The sequence below is a fragment of the Sorex araneus genome, chromosome 2, assembly GCF_027595985.1.
Source record: "Sorex araneus isolate mSorAra2 chromosome 2, mSorAra2.pri, whole genome shotgun sequence".
Classification (NCBI taxonomy): Eukaryota; Metazoa; Chordata; class Mammalia; order Eulipotyphla; family Soricidae; genus Sorex; species Sorex araneus.
This window is the reverse complement of record NC_073303.1, coordinates 56,109,496-56,125,161: the sequence shown is the minus strand read 5'-3', so window position 1 is coordinate 56,125,161 and position 15,666 is coordinate 56,109,496. Positions and strand designations below refer to the sequence as shown.

Below are 15,666 nucleotides of genomic sequence, written 5' to 3'. Positions count from 1 at the left end.
ACATTACCACTAAAACATTCTACCTGTTAGAGAAGCACACCTGAGAATTAACTAGAATAATTTTTGCCCATTAAAGGAGGCAGAATGCTTGAAATTTTTAGAAAGGAAGTAATTAAACCGGTCTTTGCTCAGATAAATACAGGAAGCAAAGAGACAGAGGGGAAAAGAACTGTTTGTATTTTTAATTTTTAAAGTCTTCGTCTAATAAGAAATATTTATGAGTGCAATTTTGTAACCATTAGAGTGTTGTTCACAGTGAATATGTACATATAATTCACCATGGATCATTTGTATACACAAAAATGTAAGCCATTCTTTTTTTGTGTGTGTACTTTTTGGGTCACACCCAGTGATGCTCAGAGGTTACTCCTGGCTCTGCACTCAGGAATCACCCTTGGAAATGCTCAGGGGACCATATAGGATGCTGGGTATTGAATCTAGGTTGGCTGCATCCAAGGCAAATGCCCTACCCACTGTGCTATTGCTCCAGCCCCCTGTAAGCCATTCTTTTTACAAATAAAAAATGCATGTTTCGGGGCCGGAGCGATAGCACAGTGGGTAGGGCGTTTGCCTTGCACGCAGCCGACCCGGGTTCGATCCCCGGCATCCCATATGGTCCCCCAAGCACCGCCAGGAGTAATTCCTGAGTGCAAAGCCAGGAGTAACCCCTGAGCATCGCTGGGTGTGACCCAAAAAGCAAAAAAAAAAAAATGCATGTTTCAAAAAGTGTGCTTGGGGTAATATAATTGTCAAGAATTATCATGGAAGCATCTATAGATTCCATTGTTTCCATTCTATCCAATACTTTGCTTTATACCTTTGTTGAATGTATGTATGTATTTACGTAGTGCTAAAATTAGAACAGAGTGATAGTACAGCAGGTAAGATGCTTGCCTGGCATGTAGTGAACTTGGACTCAATCACTTGCACTGAGCAGGGTCCCCCAAACCCTGCCAAAAGTGATCCCCAAGTGCAGAACCAAGAGTAATCCCCAAAGTAAAATTACAAGATAAGTTTAAACAAATAGATCTGCTTTTTAAAGGAGTCTTGAGCTCTTAAAAGAATTGTAACTTATTCAAAGTCTTCTTTAGAGTTCTAACCTTTACTTAAAAATTTGAATAAGGGGCCTGAGAGATGATACAGGGAATAAGGCACTTGCCTTGCAAGCAGCTGACCGTGCAATAAGACACTTCCCTCGCAATAATAAGGCACTTCTCTTACAAGCAGTTAGATCCCTGGGACCACATGGAGTCCCTCAAGCACTGCCAGAAGTAACCCCCAAGCATAGAACCAGGAGTAAACCCTGAGCACTACTGGATCAGCCGCTCAAAAAATTAAGACAATACTAAGTATTAGATGGAGTAATGTTAGATTTTTTAATTAGGTATAAAGGGTCCAAGACAGAATTTCAAAACTTGCAATATCTGCATCAGTAATGGCCATAAATGTGCTGGTTGGTCCACTGGATGTTGAAAGTGTCATGGTTCAGTGTCATGAAAGTGTCATGGTTCCGTCAGTGCTCTGGATTCATGTGATGTGATGTTTTCATTAAAGGCAGCCCTGGTGTGAAACCTAGACCTGAGGAGTCTTTATCAGCCATCTGAGCCTTCTTAGAACTACATGACTATATTCTTCCATCCAACCTTCCTTCCTTAAAAATTGTTTTATTATTGGGCTAGAGCTATAGCACAGTGGGTAGGGCATTTGCCTTGCATGTGGTCGACCCAAGTTTGATTTCCAGCACCCCATATGGTCCCCTGAGCACCACAAGGAGTAATTCATGAATGCATGAGCCAGGAATAACCCCTGTGCATTGATGGGCGTGACCCAAAAAGCAAAAAAAAATAATTTCATTATTATCATTTGTGTCACATGTTTATAACAGTGCTAACACTTGCAGTGTATATGTCAGTTACCATGCCTCAGCACCCTGAGTGCCCATGATCCTCCATCAATATTATGTTACTTCAGCCCACCCCCAGTAATAACCCTGGCTTCACAATTCAGGGCCATGGGTTTATTATCATTTGATATACTGATATGCTGTATTTTTTGTTTTATTTCTCTCTATGCCACAGACAAATGAGATCATTCAATATTAGTTCTTTTCCCTCTGACTTATTTTGTTTAACAAGATTTCCCTCAGTTCCACCCATGCTGCAGAAATCTACAAGATTCCATCTCTCCTGGCTACATAGTATGACATTGTGTGTATATACACAACATAGTCATTCATATGCCATTGGACAATGGGGCTTACTTCATGCCCTGGCTATTGCACTAGTGCTGCAATGTGTGCATACATCTTTTGGAATTAATGTTCTAATTTTTCTTCCTTCTCTCCCTCTCTCTTTCCTAAAAGTCAGAATTTAGTGGTGGTCTGAGAGCTTTCCAGTTTCCCTTACCGCCTTCCTCATTTTCCCTTAGAGATATTTTCTCAAGAATCTCTTGTATGTCTAATTCTGTTCTAGCTATTTCTCAAAAGATCCGGAAACATCAATCTCAGTAATGTATAATTCTAAGATTCTACACCTTTGAATCCTCAGTTAACCTTCTACAGAAAAACTAAGGATTTTGAGACTGGACTGTGATCAAATCAACTCAGAGAATCATCTGGATTTTATTGTAAATCTTGGTAAATCATAATGATATGTATATTTTATATATACATGTACATATGTTGGTATAAAATGTTATATATTATTTTTTTAAAGTGAAAATAGAATGGTGAAGTTTTCTACTCACTGAGCCACATCCACAACCCAACTAAATTAAATTTTAATGAAATATATGAAATCGTGTAAATGATTACCGGACAAGAAACTGAAGAGAATAGATGGCTTCCTCTGGGAACTTGCATATTGGGTCCTATATGGATCTTATCACTATATCACATGTCGGATTTCAGAAGGGAGGACATTGGGAACAACATATCTATCCTGCAGAATTTGGTATGTGAGCAGATGGACGTGGCTGTCAAAGAGATCCAAGTAGAAGTCTTGAATAATCCTCTCCACTGCCCTTCTGGAAGATGTGATAGATCCATCAGGACGTCAGAGGGCAGTCTTCTTGGTCTTGTAGTTGGTGAAAGACAGGCGAGAGTTGTGAATACTTTTCCCAGATTCTGCCACATCAGCCAACACTGCTGCTCTTCTCTCTTCGAGGTCTTCCTTTATCACTTCTCTGCACAGCTTCTCGAGCTCGGACGTTAGCTTGTGGTTGCCTGAGGCTCGTGCCAAACCACGTTGGCGAATGAGCTCAAAAGTTTCCGAAGACAACTCATGTTACAGTTCTCTATGGTGTGCTGCTTAATTATATGTGTCTTATATATAACATGGGCTGGAGTGATAGAACAGCGGGTAGAACGTTTGCCTTGCACGCAGCCGACCCAGGTTCGATTCCTCTGCCCCTCTGAGAGAGCCCGGCAAGCTACCGAGAGTATCTCACCTGCACAGCAGTGCCTGGTAAGCTCCCCGTGGCATATTGGATATGCCAAAAACAGTAACAACAAGTCTCACAGTGGAGACGTTACTGGTGCCCTCTTGAGCAAATCTATGAGCAACAGGATGACAGTGACAGTGACATATATAACATAACATAAATATATAATATATAGAATACAAGTCTCTGGAGAATAGGGAGACAAAATCAATGAAGAAACACTAGTCAAAGAAATTATAGGTAAGACAATGAACCCAATGTGTAAACTCTAAAAGAAGGTTTTCTTAGGAGTAACCCCTGTGCATTGCCGGGTGTGACCCAAAAAGAAAAAAAAAGTAGGATTTCTTTTTTTCTTTTCTTTTATTGCTTTGATTTTTTAGGCTCTACTCAGCAGATCGCTATACTCGGCAGAGGAACTCAGGAGATCATATGTGGTGCCGGGAACTGAATCCAAATTGGCCAAACGCGAGGCAGGAGCCTTAAATCCCTAGACTGTTTTTCTATTCCCTGTGAGTAGAATTTCTTAATGCTATTTTTCTGCAGTATCCTAAAGAAATGACTGATTTCATGACTTTGAGACAACTTGCTCTACCAGGAGGGGGAAAAAAATTCAGTTGACTAGGGTTGTGTCAAAATCACAAGTGGTGTAATTCCCAGGGTGGTTAAGTCAGCAATAAAAGGCAATAATCATTGAGGTTGGTTAAATCACAGTGTATCTATGGAGAATCCTGAGTCTATAGTGATACACAGGAGAAAATTAGTATAAAGTTAAAGAAATAATTGAATTGGTTATCTTATTTTTTATTCACACACTTGCTGTTATTTTAACTCATGTATGTATCAGGGAATAGAAAGATAATATGAAATACATATTGAGAAGCAATAAAATGAAGATGGCGGTAAAATCATCACACAAATCGTGACTGTTAGTTGAATCACACCACTCAAGAACCAACACTAGCTTATTTGAGGCTTCGATGTTAGGGAATTTCAGGAGCTCTCCTTCGCACCTCTTTCCAGGCACATGCGCAGTTGCTCCCATCAGCGACGCTCCAGTGCCAGCCCACCCCAGGAGGACCCTCTACTGGCTCCTCCCATCCACTTCCCCTTCCCTCTAGTTGCCACCATAGTTTTAATGATTCTAGACATTAATTGTTTCTTGTCAGTTCATTTGCTTTTTTTTGGGGGGGGGTCACACCCGGCGATGCACAGGGGTTCCTCCTGGCTCTTCACTCAGGAATTATCCCTGGCGGTGCTCAGGGGACCATATGGGATGCTGGGATTAGAACCCGGGTCGGCCGCGTGCAAGGCAAACGCCCTACCGCTGTGCTATCTCTCCAGCCCCTCATTTGCTTTTTCTTAGTCATTTTTCACAGATGAGAAAAGCTTCCAACAATTATCTTTCACTCCCTCATGTCACTTAGCATAATCACCGCAAGAGCCACCCATTTCATCCCAAAGTCACAATTTCATCTTTCTTAAATGGCAGACTATTATTCATTTGACTGCATACACCATCTATTTGTTGATGGATATTTAGATTAATTCCATGTTTGGGTTATTGTAAATAATGTTTACATTCACGGGTTGGAACATAGAAGCACAGATATCCTTTGGATTCAGAGTGTTTATAACCTTCAAATAAGTGCCTATGAGTGGTATCACTAGGCAATATGGAATTTCCTTTCATTTAGAAAAGATCCCCATAAAGTTTTCCAGAGAGGAGAAACATTTACATCCACACCGACAGAGCTGCTCTTTCTCCAGTCCTGACCAACATTTGTTGTTTTCAATCTTTTTTACATGGGACACCCTCACTCATGTGAAAGGATATTTCATGTGGTTTTGATTTGTGTTTCCACGATGAAGTGATGCTGAGCATTTTTTTTTAAAATGTGTCTGTTGGCCATCTGTAGACTTTAAAGAAGTGACTAATCAGTTCTTTTGCCCGTCCCCCCCCCCAACCTTTTTTTTTTTTTTTTTGCTAAATGCATTTCAAGGCACACCTGGAGGTGCCCAGGGATCACCTTTTGCTGTGCTTTGGGGGACCAAATGTCATGTCGGGAATCAAACTGGGGTTGACCACATGCAATGCAAGCACATTAAACCATGTACTAGCTCTCCTGTCTAGTACCATGGCCTTTTGCCATGGGCCCAAATCTTGCTGTCAGTACACATTATTTTTCCCTTCAGCAATGGATTCTGGTAGGAGCTTGGTCCAGACTGTTTATTTGTTTGTTTTAGAGCCACACCCAGCAATGCTCAGGGTTTACTCCTGACTCTGTGCTCAGGTATCACTCCTGGTGGTGCTCAGGGAACCATATGGGATGCTGGAGATCAAACCTGGGTCAGCTGCTTGCAGGGCAAAAACCCTACTCGCTGTGCTACCTCTGCTCCAGACTCTATACTGCTTTCAATTCTGCTTCAAGAAAAATCAACTCTGGAACTCAGGCCAAACCAATTAACTCCCTATTTTTCCTATCAGAGGCAGAGAACTGGAAGAAATGTGAATAAAATTCTAGATATTGCTTGTGTCTTTGACCCTGAGCTTTAGTTTCATATTTGATCAAACTCCAGGTTTTGCATATGATAAAGCAAACCAAGAAAACATCTCCCAGGGGACAGGCAGACAGTAAGGAGGTGGGCTGCTCGCCTGGCACTTAGTACACCCAGGTTCCCACTCATAGCACCCCGTCGGGTCCCTCGAACCCATCAGGAGTCATCCCCCAGCACAGTGTCAAGAGTATGTCCTGAACACTGATGGTTGTGACCTCAAAACAATATTTTTAAGTTTACTGGTCATAGACACACAAATTCTTTATTTATGATTTGTTTCAATTATGTGTGTTTTTTGGGATTTTTTTGGGGGGGTTGTTGGTTTTTTTTGCTTTTTGGGTCACACCTGGCAATGCACAGGGGTTACTTCTGGCTCTGCACTCAGGAATTACTCCTAGCGGTGCGCAGGGGACCATATGGGATGCTGGGAATCAAACCCGGGTTGGCTGCCTGAAAGGCATTTACCTGCTGTGCTATTGCTCCAGCCCCTCAATTTTGTGTTTTAAGAAGAGCTGTGTGTTTAAACAATATTAAAAGATGTTCTAGTCTTTTATTCCCCTTGGATTTTGGACCAGAGAGAAAAAAAGCTGAGAAACATTGTATTTAATGATCAGTTTCCTATTGACTAAAACAGCAACAATGATTTAATTCAATCAATACAAAGTACATGCTTTCCTTCCACACCTAATTTTGGCCAAGATGAGAACCTCCTTACTAACAGAGGGATTAGTGTTTCCTGTGCAAACTGAGATTCTTTAATCTTTGTGTTAATGAAAAGCTGAAGGATAAAAATCAACGTCTGGAAGTGATACAACATATTCACAGCAAAGGCACATGCAAAACCACATATGCCAACAGCAATGCATGAGTTAATCAACTATTTAAAAGAAGCCACAGTTTGTTTAGACTGGCTTTCAGTAGGTGATCAGAGTGCATCACCTCATGCTCGGAGTGAGTGTGCGGGACAGTCGACTGCGGCTAGCTCTATGCCTCACAGTGCTCCTTTTCGTGCTCCACGCCCTGACGAAGTCTGGATTCGTTTAGTCTTCATCAGTTAAGCCCCTAGCAGTTCAAACAATACGTTGCTTAGAGAGGTAACTGCAGTTCCACTCAGATCACTCTTTTCATAAGGAAAGGCATATTAATAAATAGCATATTTATTAATAAAAAGCATATTCTTGCACCCCACTGTAATTTACAGGTATGACAATTACTGGGGGAAAACAAACAAACAAACAAACAAAAACCTTCTGTCTCAATGTTGTGATGTCTGTTATCAGTTTTTGAAAACTTCTTTTGAAAACTAATAACAATAACTTATTTTGGTTTGTGGTTTTTGTTTGGGGGGCCACAGTCAGCGGTGCTCTGGGCTTATTACTGGCTCAGTCCTCTGAGATCATCCTGGTGGTGCTCGGGGGACCATATGGGACGCTATGATGAAACCTGGGAGGGCCATGTGCAAAGTATGCGCCTGCCCTACCTGCTGTACTATGTCTCTGGCTCAGATTTTTAAGAATTTGTACTGTGACTACTTCTCTAATAAATAATCACATCCCCGCTGACTGTTTATATTTCCATTGAGAGGGTACCATTCCACTTGATTATTAGCCTTGGGTCCCGCCAGAAACTGGATTCTATTACAAAAACTCAGGTATCTCTACATGTACTGTGCATACATGGAAACAAATATGCCATATTGGTGGGGGGGCATATTTAGCTCAGATATTTAAGATATTCGTGATCTTGCAACTTTGATTACAATTTTCTTTGTAATGCACACATGTGTACCCTTTAGCTTTTAAGCTCTGTGAAAAGCCGAGGTACAATTTCGACCGCAGTTCACACTTGCGGAGGCTTGCACGTGGCTTCAAACAGCCCCCGCAACCCGCATTCTGAAGCCAGCCTGCGCCCCAGTCCTGCCAGCCGGTCCAGCCTCGGTCGCCACGGCCGGATTCTGCGCGTGGTGCGATGACCTGATAATGTTCAACGGCTCCTTAAAACGGGATGCGAGGGGGCCGGAGCTGTAGTCCAGCCGGGAGGGCGTTTGCCCAGCACGCAGCCCACCCGGGGGGTCTCTGGCATCCCATATGGTCCCCCGAGCAGCGCCAGGAGTGATACAGAGCCAGGTGTGACCCCTGAGCATCACCGAGAAAACATACACCAACGACCCCTGGCCGTGAGGTCCTAGACACCCCCAACCCTGGGTCCAACTTGGGGTCTTGAACTGCCTCCAATGAGCAACGCGCCTTTCTTGTCACTTCAGGGGGTTACTGCCAAGTTGCGTTTGGTCAGAGGACCTCCTCAACCACCTGTCCTTAGCCTCTTAGCGCTTAGCCTCTGAGAGAAACACGAAGTCACGGACTCTACCCCCAGATAATTCTTGGGGTTCAGGCCGAGGCCGGTGCTCAGGGCTGAACTGATTCTGAGCTCCGGGTTCACCCCAGGCAGGGTTCAGAGACCTAATGCAGTGACAGAGTTTGAACCAGGATCCGCCACATACCGCCCCCCGCCCGCCTCCAAATAACATTTAAGAATGAAAGAAATTACACTTCAAATCAGGTGCATTTTAGTAAAATTAATTTCTTCACCTTCACCAAGGCTAGATAGACATTAAACTAACACCGTCCAAAATGTTTCCTTCTGTGTAGGTCCATATACATAGTCCTCCATGTTTCAGAAGAAATATTTATCACGGAGGCCCACATTTTAGTATTTGAAACTCTATTCTCCTCACAACCTCAAAGTGGGCCTCTCTCCCTCATTTTGCAGATAGAAAAATTGGGGTACAGCAGGAAAGTTGATCTCATCTGAATGCAGTGGCTGCTTTAAGATGGATGTTTAAAATGTAAACTAATTAAAAATTATTGGCCAGATGGACACATGAAAGGTCTAATGAACGTGTAATTTGTGACTGTACAGCAAACCACATTTAAACCACTACCTTTTATTTCTGCAAACAACAAGCTCTGTCGAGTGAGGTGTTTATGCTAGTCAGTCTCCTTTCTTATTGCGAAAAACCGGCTCAGAAGGACTCAACAGAAATCCCTCGGGAGAGAGCACAGAACGATATGCCATAGCCAGGCCGCCAGGCCCCGTGCGAGGCGGTTTCATTTGGGCCAACCCGGAGGGGGATGGGTAAGGTCTTCTCCCCTCCCCAGCGGAGACAGTCCTGTCAGGCGAAAACCTCCAGAACTCAACTGATGCTGTGCTCACGGCCACTCTCCACACACTCGGATAAGCACTCACGAGTGAACCTATTCCTGGACCTCTCGTACTTTTCACCACTGATAGACCAAGGGCGGCACTCCACACTTGATGGGGTTTGAAGTAGAAGGCAACCGATCTTACGGGGAAATAGATTTATACAAATATAGGGATAAGCACACAAGGCTCAACCTTTGACAACATGTTAGTAATCTATTACAGGAGGGCTTAATGACTCCTGGGTGAAATAGAACAATTTCCACACACTTTCCTCTAAGAAGCCTTTTTTGTTTCATTTTTAGTAGATTATTCATAAGAAGAAATACAAAATAAATTATTTCAGTTCTGCTTTGGGGGCAGGGTTTGGGGTTCAGAATGGAAATACGGTGGTGGGAAATTATAACGGTGGTGGGATTGGTGTTCGAATATTAAATGTAATCAAATATTGTGAACAACTTTATAAAAATAAAAAATTAATAATTCTACATAAAATTGAGAACTTAGATGAGATTACCTTATTTGAAAGGTATATAGATTATCAGAGTCCACTCAGGGAGGCAGGGCTTGGGGTTCAGGATGCAAATCCAGTGGTTCTACTGTTCTACAGGTTTTACTGTCAATCTTGTTTTCAAATCTGTGGTGTGAAATTTATTTTATTATAAGATAGCACAGTGGGTAGGGTGTTTGCCTTGCTCGAGGCTGACCTGGGTTCAGTTCCTCCATCCCTCTCAGAGAGTCCGGCAAGCTACCGGGAGTATCCCGAGCCTGGCAAGCTAGACATGGCGTATTCGATATGCCAAAACCAGTAACAACAAGTCTCACAATGGAGACGTTACTGGTGCCCGCTCAAGCAAATCGATGAACAATGGGACAACAGTGCTACAGTGCTATAAGAATCAGTTTGGTGGTGAAAGAGTGGTAACTTTGTATATCAAAACCATGGACACTATCGTAACTGTGGATTTTTCCAATGTTTTACAATAAAAATCATAAGATTTAGAAAAGGGTATGAAAGGATGAGCTCCTGATGGATTGGCAAGATCCTGATATACTCCCACCAGCTGTTTATCCACATGATAGAAGCATAGTGATGTTCATTTCTTTGGGGTTTTCTTCAATGGTTTTCTCCTTGCCTGTACAGCAGAGCCTGGCAAGCTCCCCATGGCGTATTCGATATACCAAAAACAGTAACAATAGGTCTCATTCCCCTGACCCTGAAAGAGTCTCCAATCGTTGGGAAAGAAGAGTAAGGAGAGGCTGCTAAAATCTCAGGGCTGAGTGTAACAGAGATGTTACTGGAGCCCGCTCGAGCAAATAGATGAACAACGGGATGGCAGTGATACAGTGATGGTTTTCTCCTATTATTTTGATCTGAGGCACAGATGATGATCTGGGTTCCGTTTGTTTTATCCCCAACTCTGCTCCAAAACTTCTTTAATGTGTTTGCTTCCAAACCTAGAACCAAGCGAGCAGCCAGAGCTGGCCCGGGTGGCCAGCCTGCTGTGGTCTGGACAGGTTTGTTAGGGAGCTGATATGTCTGCAAGTCTTGCTGACTTGCTACATAAGCCGCATGGAGCCAGGGAATTCTTCTTTGATGAACTCAGGAGGCGTGTGTTTTGACCTGTCCCAGTGATTCTCTTTGGATCGATTACCTTACGGGTACAACATTTTAATCCTTATATGAATGTTGTGCCTAATTAGCCTCATAACCAGTTAAACAAATGTCAGCTGTTCACATTTCAGCCCTCGCTGCCAGGAACTCCTGGAAGTGATTTACTGCAGCTGGAGAGGAACGCCGACAATCACTGTAGCCTGCAAAGTGTGAAATAATTTCATTGTACTGATGCGGTCTCTTCCGTCTGTTCAGCGGATAAAAGCGGGGAGGTGGGGGGAGCCCAATTTCTTATCCTGAAGAAATAGGGTGAAGGAGGGGGTGAGTCCCAGGGTTGCCCAGCAAGATCTGCCCGGTGCTTTTTTTTTTTTAATCAGAAAGGGGTGTCTGTGCCCCATCCCAAAGAAAAAGAAATTTTTCTTTTCTTTCTTTCTTTCTTTCTTTCTTTCTTTCTTTCTTTCTTTCTTTCTTTCTTTCTTTCTTTCTTTCTTTCTTTCTTTCTTTCTTTCTTTCTTTCTTTCTTTCTCTCTCTTTCTTTCTCTCTTTCTTTTCCTTCTTTCTTTTTTAATAAGAAAAGAGTGTCTGCACCCTGTCCTGATGTTTTTTATGGTTTCTTTTCTCTTTTCTCTTTTTTTTTTTTTTTTTTTGCTTTTGAGTCACACCCTAGGATGCTCAAGGGTTCCTCCTGGCTCTGCACTCTCTCCTGGCGACGCTCGGGGGACCCTATGGGATGCCGGAGATGGAACCTGGGTCAGCTGAGTGCCAGGAAAGCGTCCTACCTGCTGTGCTATTGCTCCGCCGCCCCCCGCCCATGTTTAATACCCACCATGTGAGCACGCCTCTGCAGAGCACTGCACAGATGCGCCCTGTTTAGAGAGAGGAGGAGAAAAGCGCGGGCTGGAAGGCCGATTTGCGTGCACCGGGTCTGTCTCCACCCATCGGGGCCGGCTCCTCCGTGCTCCTGGGTCTCCCCGTCCGGAACGCGCGCCGGGAGTGTGCGGGGTGGGTGGGGGGGACCATGCCGTCCCCGCCGGCCCCGCGCTCGCCCTCGCTGCGCGCCTGCTTCTCCCCGCCCGCCGACGCGCGGCCCTGCAGCAGCCCGTGCGCGCCCCCCGCGCGCGCCCCCCGCGGCCCGCGCGCGCCCCGCCGGCTGCCCTGGTGCCTCATCGACTGGGCGCACGTGCGGCTGCTGCACCGCCTGGGCGCTGGGGGCTTCGGCGCCGTCTACAAGGCCACCTACCACGGCGTGCCCGTGGCCCTCAAGCAGGTGCGGGCCGGCGCGGGGAACCGCCTGGCGTCGCAGCGCAGCTTCTGGGCCGAGCTGAACGTGGCGCGGCTGCGGCACGCCAACATCGTGCGGCTGCTGGCGGCCAGCACGCGCGCGCCCGCCGGCCTCGACGGCCCCGGGGCCGTGCTCATGGAGTTCGGCGGCCACCTGACGCTGCACCGCCGCATCTACGCCACCCCCGAGCCGCTGGGCCCGCGCGAGCGCCTGCGCTACGCCCTGGACGTGGCCAGCGGGCTGCGCTTCCTGCACGCGCAGAGCATCGTGCACCTGGACCTCAAGCCCGCCAACGTGCTCATCAGCGAGCAGGGCGTGTGCAAGATCGGGGACTTCGGCTGCTCCCAGAAGCTCCCGGGGCGGCCGTGCCCGGAGAAGGCGCCCGGGCCCCTGGGGGGCACCTACACGCACCGCGCCCCCGAGTTGCTCCGGGGAGAGGCGCTCACGCCCAAGGCCGACATCTACTCCTTTGCCATCACGCTCTGGCAGCTGAGCACCCGGGAGCTGCCCTACTCCGGAGAACGCGACTACGTGCTCTACGCCGTGGTGGCCTGCCAGCTCAGGCCCCCGCTCTCGGCGCCCGTCTTCACCGACTCCGTGCCCGGGAGGAAACTGCAGAGCCTCATCCAGCGCTGCTGGACGCCCCGGCCGAGGCAGCGGCCGAGCGCGGGCCTGCTCTGGCTGGACCTGCACGCCTTGAAGGCCGAGCACGGGTGACTCCCACGCGCGCCCGCGTAGCTTGTCGTCTGCGTTTTTATTTATGTATATATATATATTGAAAGTATGGATGTAAGGGGGAAAAAAACAGAGGATGGCTTTTTTTGGAAAATAAAGTTAGTTCATCACACACACATAATCAAATAACTTGCATTCAAATGCTTTTTCCCAGGAAATAGGGAAATCGCAAAATTGCAAATCTAATATCTAGCTAGCTAGCTAGCTAGCTAGCTGTCTGTCTATCTATTGGCTCTTTTGGGTCACACCCGGCGATGGTCAGAGCCTATTCCTAGCTCTGCACTCAGGAATTACTTCTGGCTGTGCTCAGGGGACCGTATGTGACTCCGGGGATTGAACTTGCGTGCAAAGCAAACAATGCCCTACACGCTCAGGCATACAAATCTAATATTTAGAACTACTAGTGATTAACTTTATTCCTTTATAGGGTTGTATGCTTTGCTTTTACTGCAAAATTGTCTCTCCATTCCATAGTAGGACGAATGGGAACGATACTGGCGCCTGCTCTAGCAAATCAATGATCAATGGGATGACAGTGATACAGCGATAGTATTGCATCTACTGAAATACTAGGGATTTAGGTCCCAAGACCCCGCACTGTCTGATTTGGTGTGCTTCGGATGGTTCGGTATGCTTGGACGTCTGTCTTGGCATCTGGAATTGCTCAAAAGTTTTTACCTATACCTTCATGGTGATAGTTTCCAGACTTGAATGACTTTCCAGATCAAATTAAGTAAGAACCTTTGTGCTTTTAGATAATGAAGGAAACTGGTATTGAGAAAAATAATTTTTATTTTTTGTTGTGGGTTTATTTTTTGTTTCTTCGGGGGCCACGCCTCACAGTGCTCAGGGATCACTCTTGGCTGGCTCAGGAGAGTAATTGAGACGCTGGGGAACTAATCTGGGTGGGCCCCATGCAAGGCAAATGCCCAAACCGGGACAGATGGCAACCTTCTGTGATTGCAAATAGTGAGCTTCAAGTGCACCACCGAACTACTGCTTGCTCCTGTTATCAAGTAAGTGAAACTTCCTGGGCAAACAGTAAACCTTTTGACAGCTTCTCCTCTACTGCCACAGCCCCAAACGTGTTTGTAATGACCTTTGAACACCCCCCCAAAATTCAGAAATTAGGCAAATTCTTTAAATTCTCTTTAAAGGGACAGTATCTTAATTCATTTCTTCTGATATTTTTTGGGAGTTTCCTATTCTCAACTAAACTTTCCTATTTATATTTTTTAACATTCTTTCACTTTGTTTTCTTCTACCCACCCACCCTTTCCCACTTACTTCAAACAACTAATGCTCATTTTATTTTAGTTGATTTTTTGTTTGAGGGGGCCACACTCAGGGCTTACTCCTGGCTCTGTGCTCAGGGATCATGCTTTGTGGCACTCAGGGAATTGAAACCCGGATCGCCTCATGCAGTTCACGTGCCTTACCTGCTGTATTCTCTTCTAGCCCTGGTGTATTTTTAATGTTATTTTGTCTGTTTGTCAGTTACATCCTTATATTGATTGTACTACACCTAGATGAAATTATCCAGTACTTGTCTTTTCTTTCCTTCAGAATCATTTTACACCGTGCTGTTCCTTTCTAGGCTTTCCATTTTGCTATGAATGGTAAAATCACATCTTTGAAAAATAACGAATAGTGCTGTTGTCTAAGTGTACCACATCTTCCATCCCATAGCCCATCAAGGGACACTGCTGTTGCTTCTATATTTTAGCTCTCGTGAATACACAAACATTACAGTAGACAGACTCTCATGTTGAGATTTTCCTATTCATTGGATAGACATTCGGGAGTGGAATTGCTGGATGGTACGGTCTCTTCTGCTCTCTCTAAGGACACTACCAAAATGGCAGACTCAATTTATAGTTTGATGCAAGAAGCCTTTTTTCCCAATACATCACCTGCAACATTGGTCTTTTCCTTCATGGAAGCTGTTCTAACTGGACTTTGCTAGGCCTCTCATTGTGGTTTTCATTTACATCTCCCTGATATCTGTGATGGAGAGCTTTTTTGGTTTTTCACATGCCTATTGGAATATTTGTCCTCTCCAGAGAAGCACTTGTTAAAGCTGCCCATTTCTTAAAAATTAATTTTTGAGGTCCCAAACAATAGTACAATGGTGCCTTGCATGCAGCCAACCTGGGTTCTATTTGTGTCATAGAATCCCAGAGTGCTATCAGGAGTAATTCCTGAGTGCAGAGCCAAGAGTAACCCCTTAGGACTGCTGGGTGTGGCCCCAAATCCAATAAAAACAATTAAAAAGAAATAAAAAGTGACTTTTATTGGGGCTGACAAGATAGTAGAGAGGAAAAGGCACTTGGCTTGCATGTGGCTGACCTAGGTTTAATCCCTTGCACCGTATGTGGCCTCCCAAGCCCACAGGAGTGATCCTTGAGCACAGTTCCAGGAGTAATCTCTGAGCACCACTGGCTGTGGGCCCAAATGAAGAAAAACAAATGGACTTGTGTAGGATAACGTTGGGTTTGTCATTTCCGCCTTGCCACAGGGAACTTAAGTTTAGCTTAAAGCAATGTCCTTTCTGTGTGGACACAGGAAAACAGTTAATATTGTGCCTTGTAACTTGGGAGCTGACTGACTCTAGTAATATTTACTCCTGGGCATCTGCTTTCTTGACTCAGTTGCCCTTAGTTCCTAGCACCCCAAAAGCAGGGTCCCGACAAGGGATGGAATGGACCCAGGGCAAGCTGTGAGCTACCCTGGCATCGAAATGGGCCAGGCCAAAGTGCCACAATACTCAATTATAAGTTGAGGTCATGATCATGGACAAATGCTGTCAAGATCCGAAAGTAACGACGAGATTAGG

The 15,666-nt window shown here is 45.1% G+C and overlaps 1 protein-coding gene across 1 annotated transcript; it reads left to right on the top strand.

The window, feature by feature from the left end:
* Positions 1–11,831: 11,831 nt before the first annotated feature.
* Positions 11,832–12,812, top strand: MOS (MOS proto-oncogene, serine/threonine kinase). Its single transcript, XM_004602530.2, has one exon. The coding sequence runs from the start codon at positions 11,832–11,834 to the stop codon at positions 12,810–12,812; it is 981 nt and encodes a 326-aa protein (XP_004602587.2).
* The last annotated feature ends 2,854 nt before the right edge of the window (positions 12,813–15,666 follow it).

Excerpts from the sequence above, each read along its gene's own strand:
- MOS (XM_004602530.2), top strand. The coding sequence starts at position 11,832 with ATGCCGTCCCCGCCGGCCCCGCGCTCGCCCTCGCTGCGCGCCTGCTTC.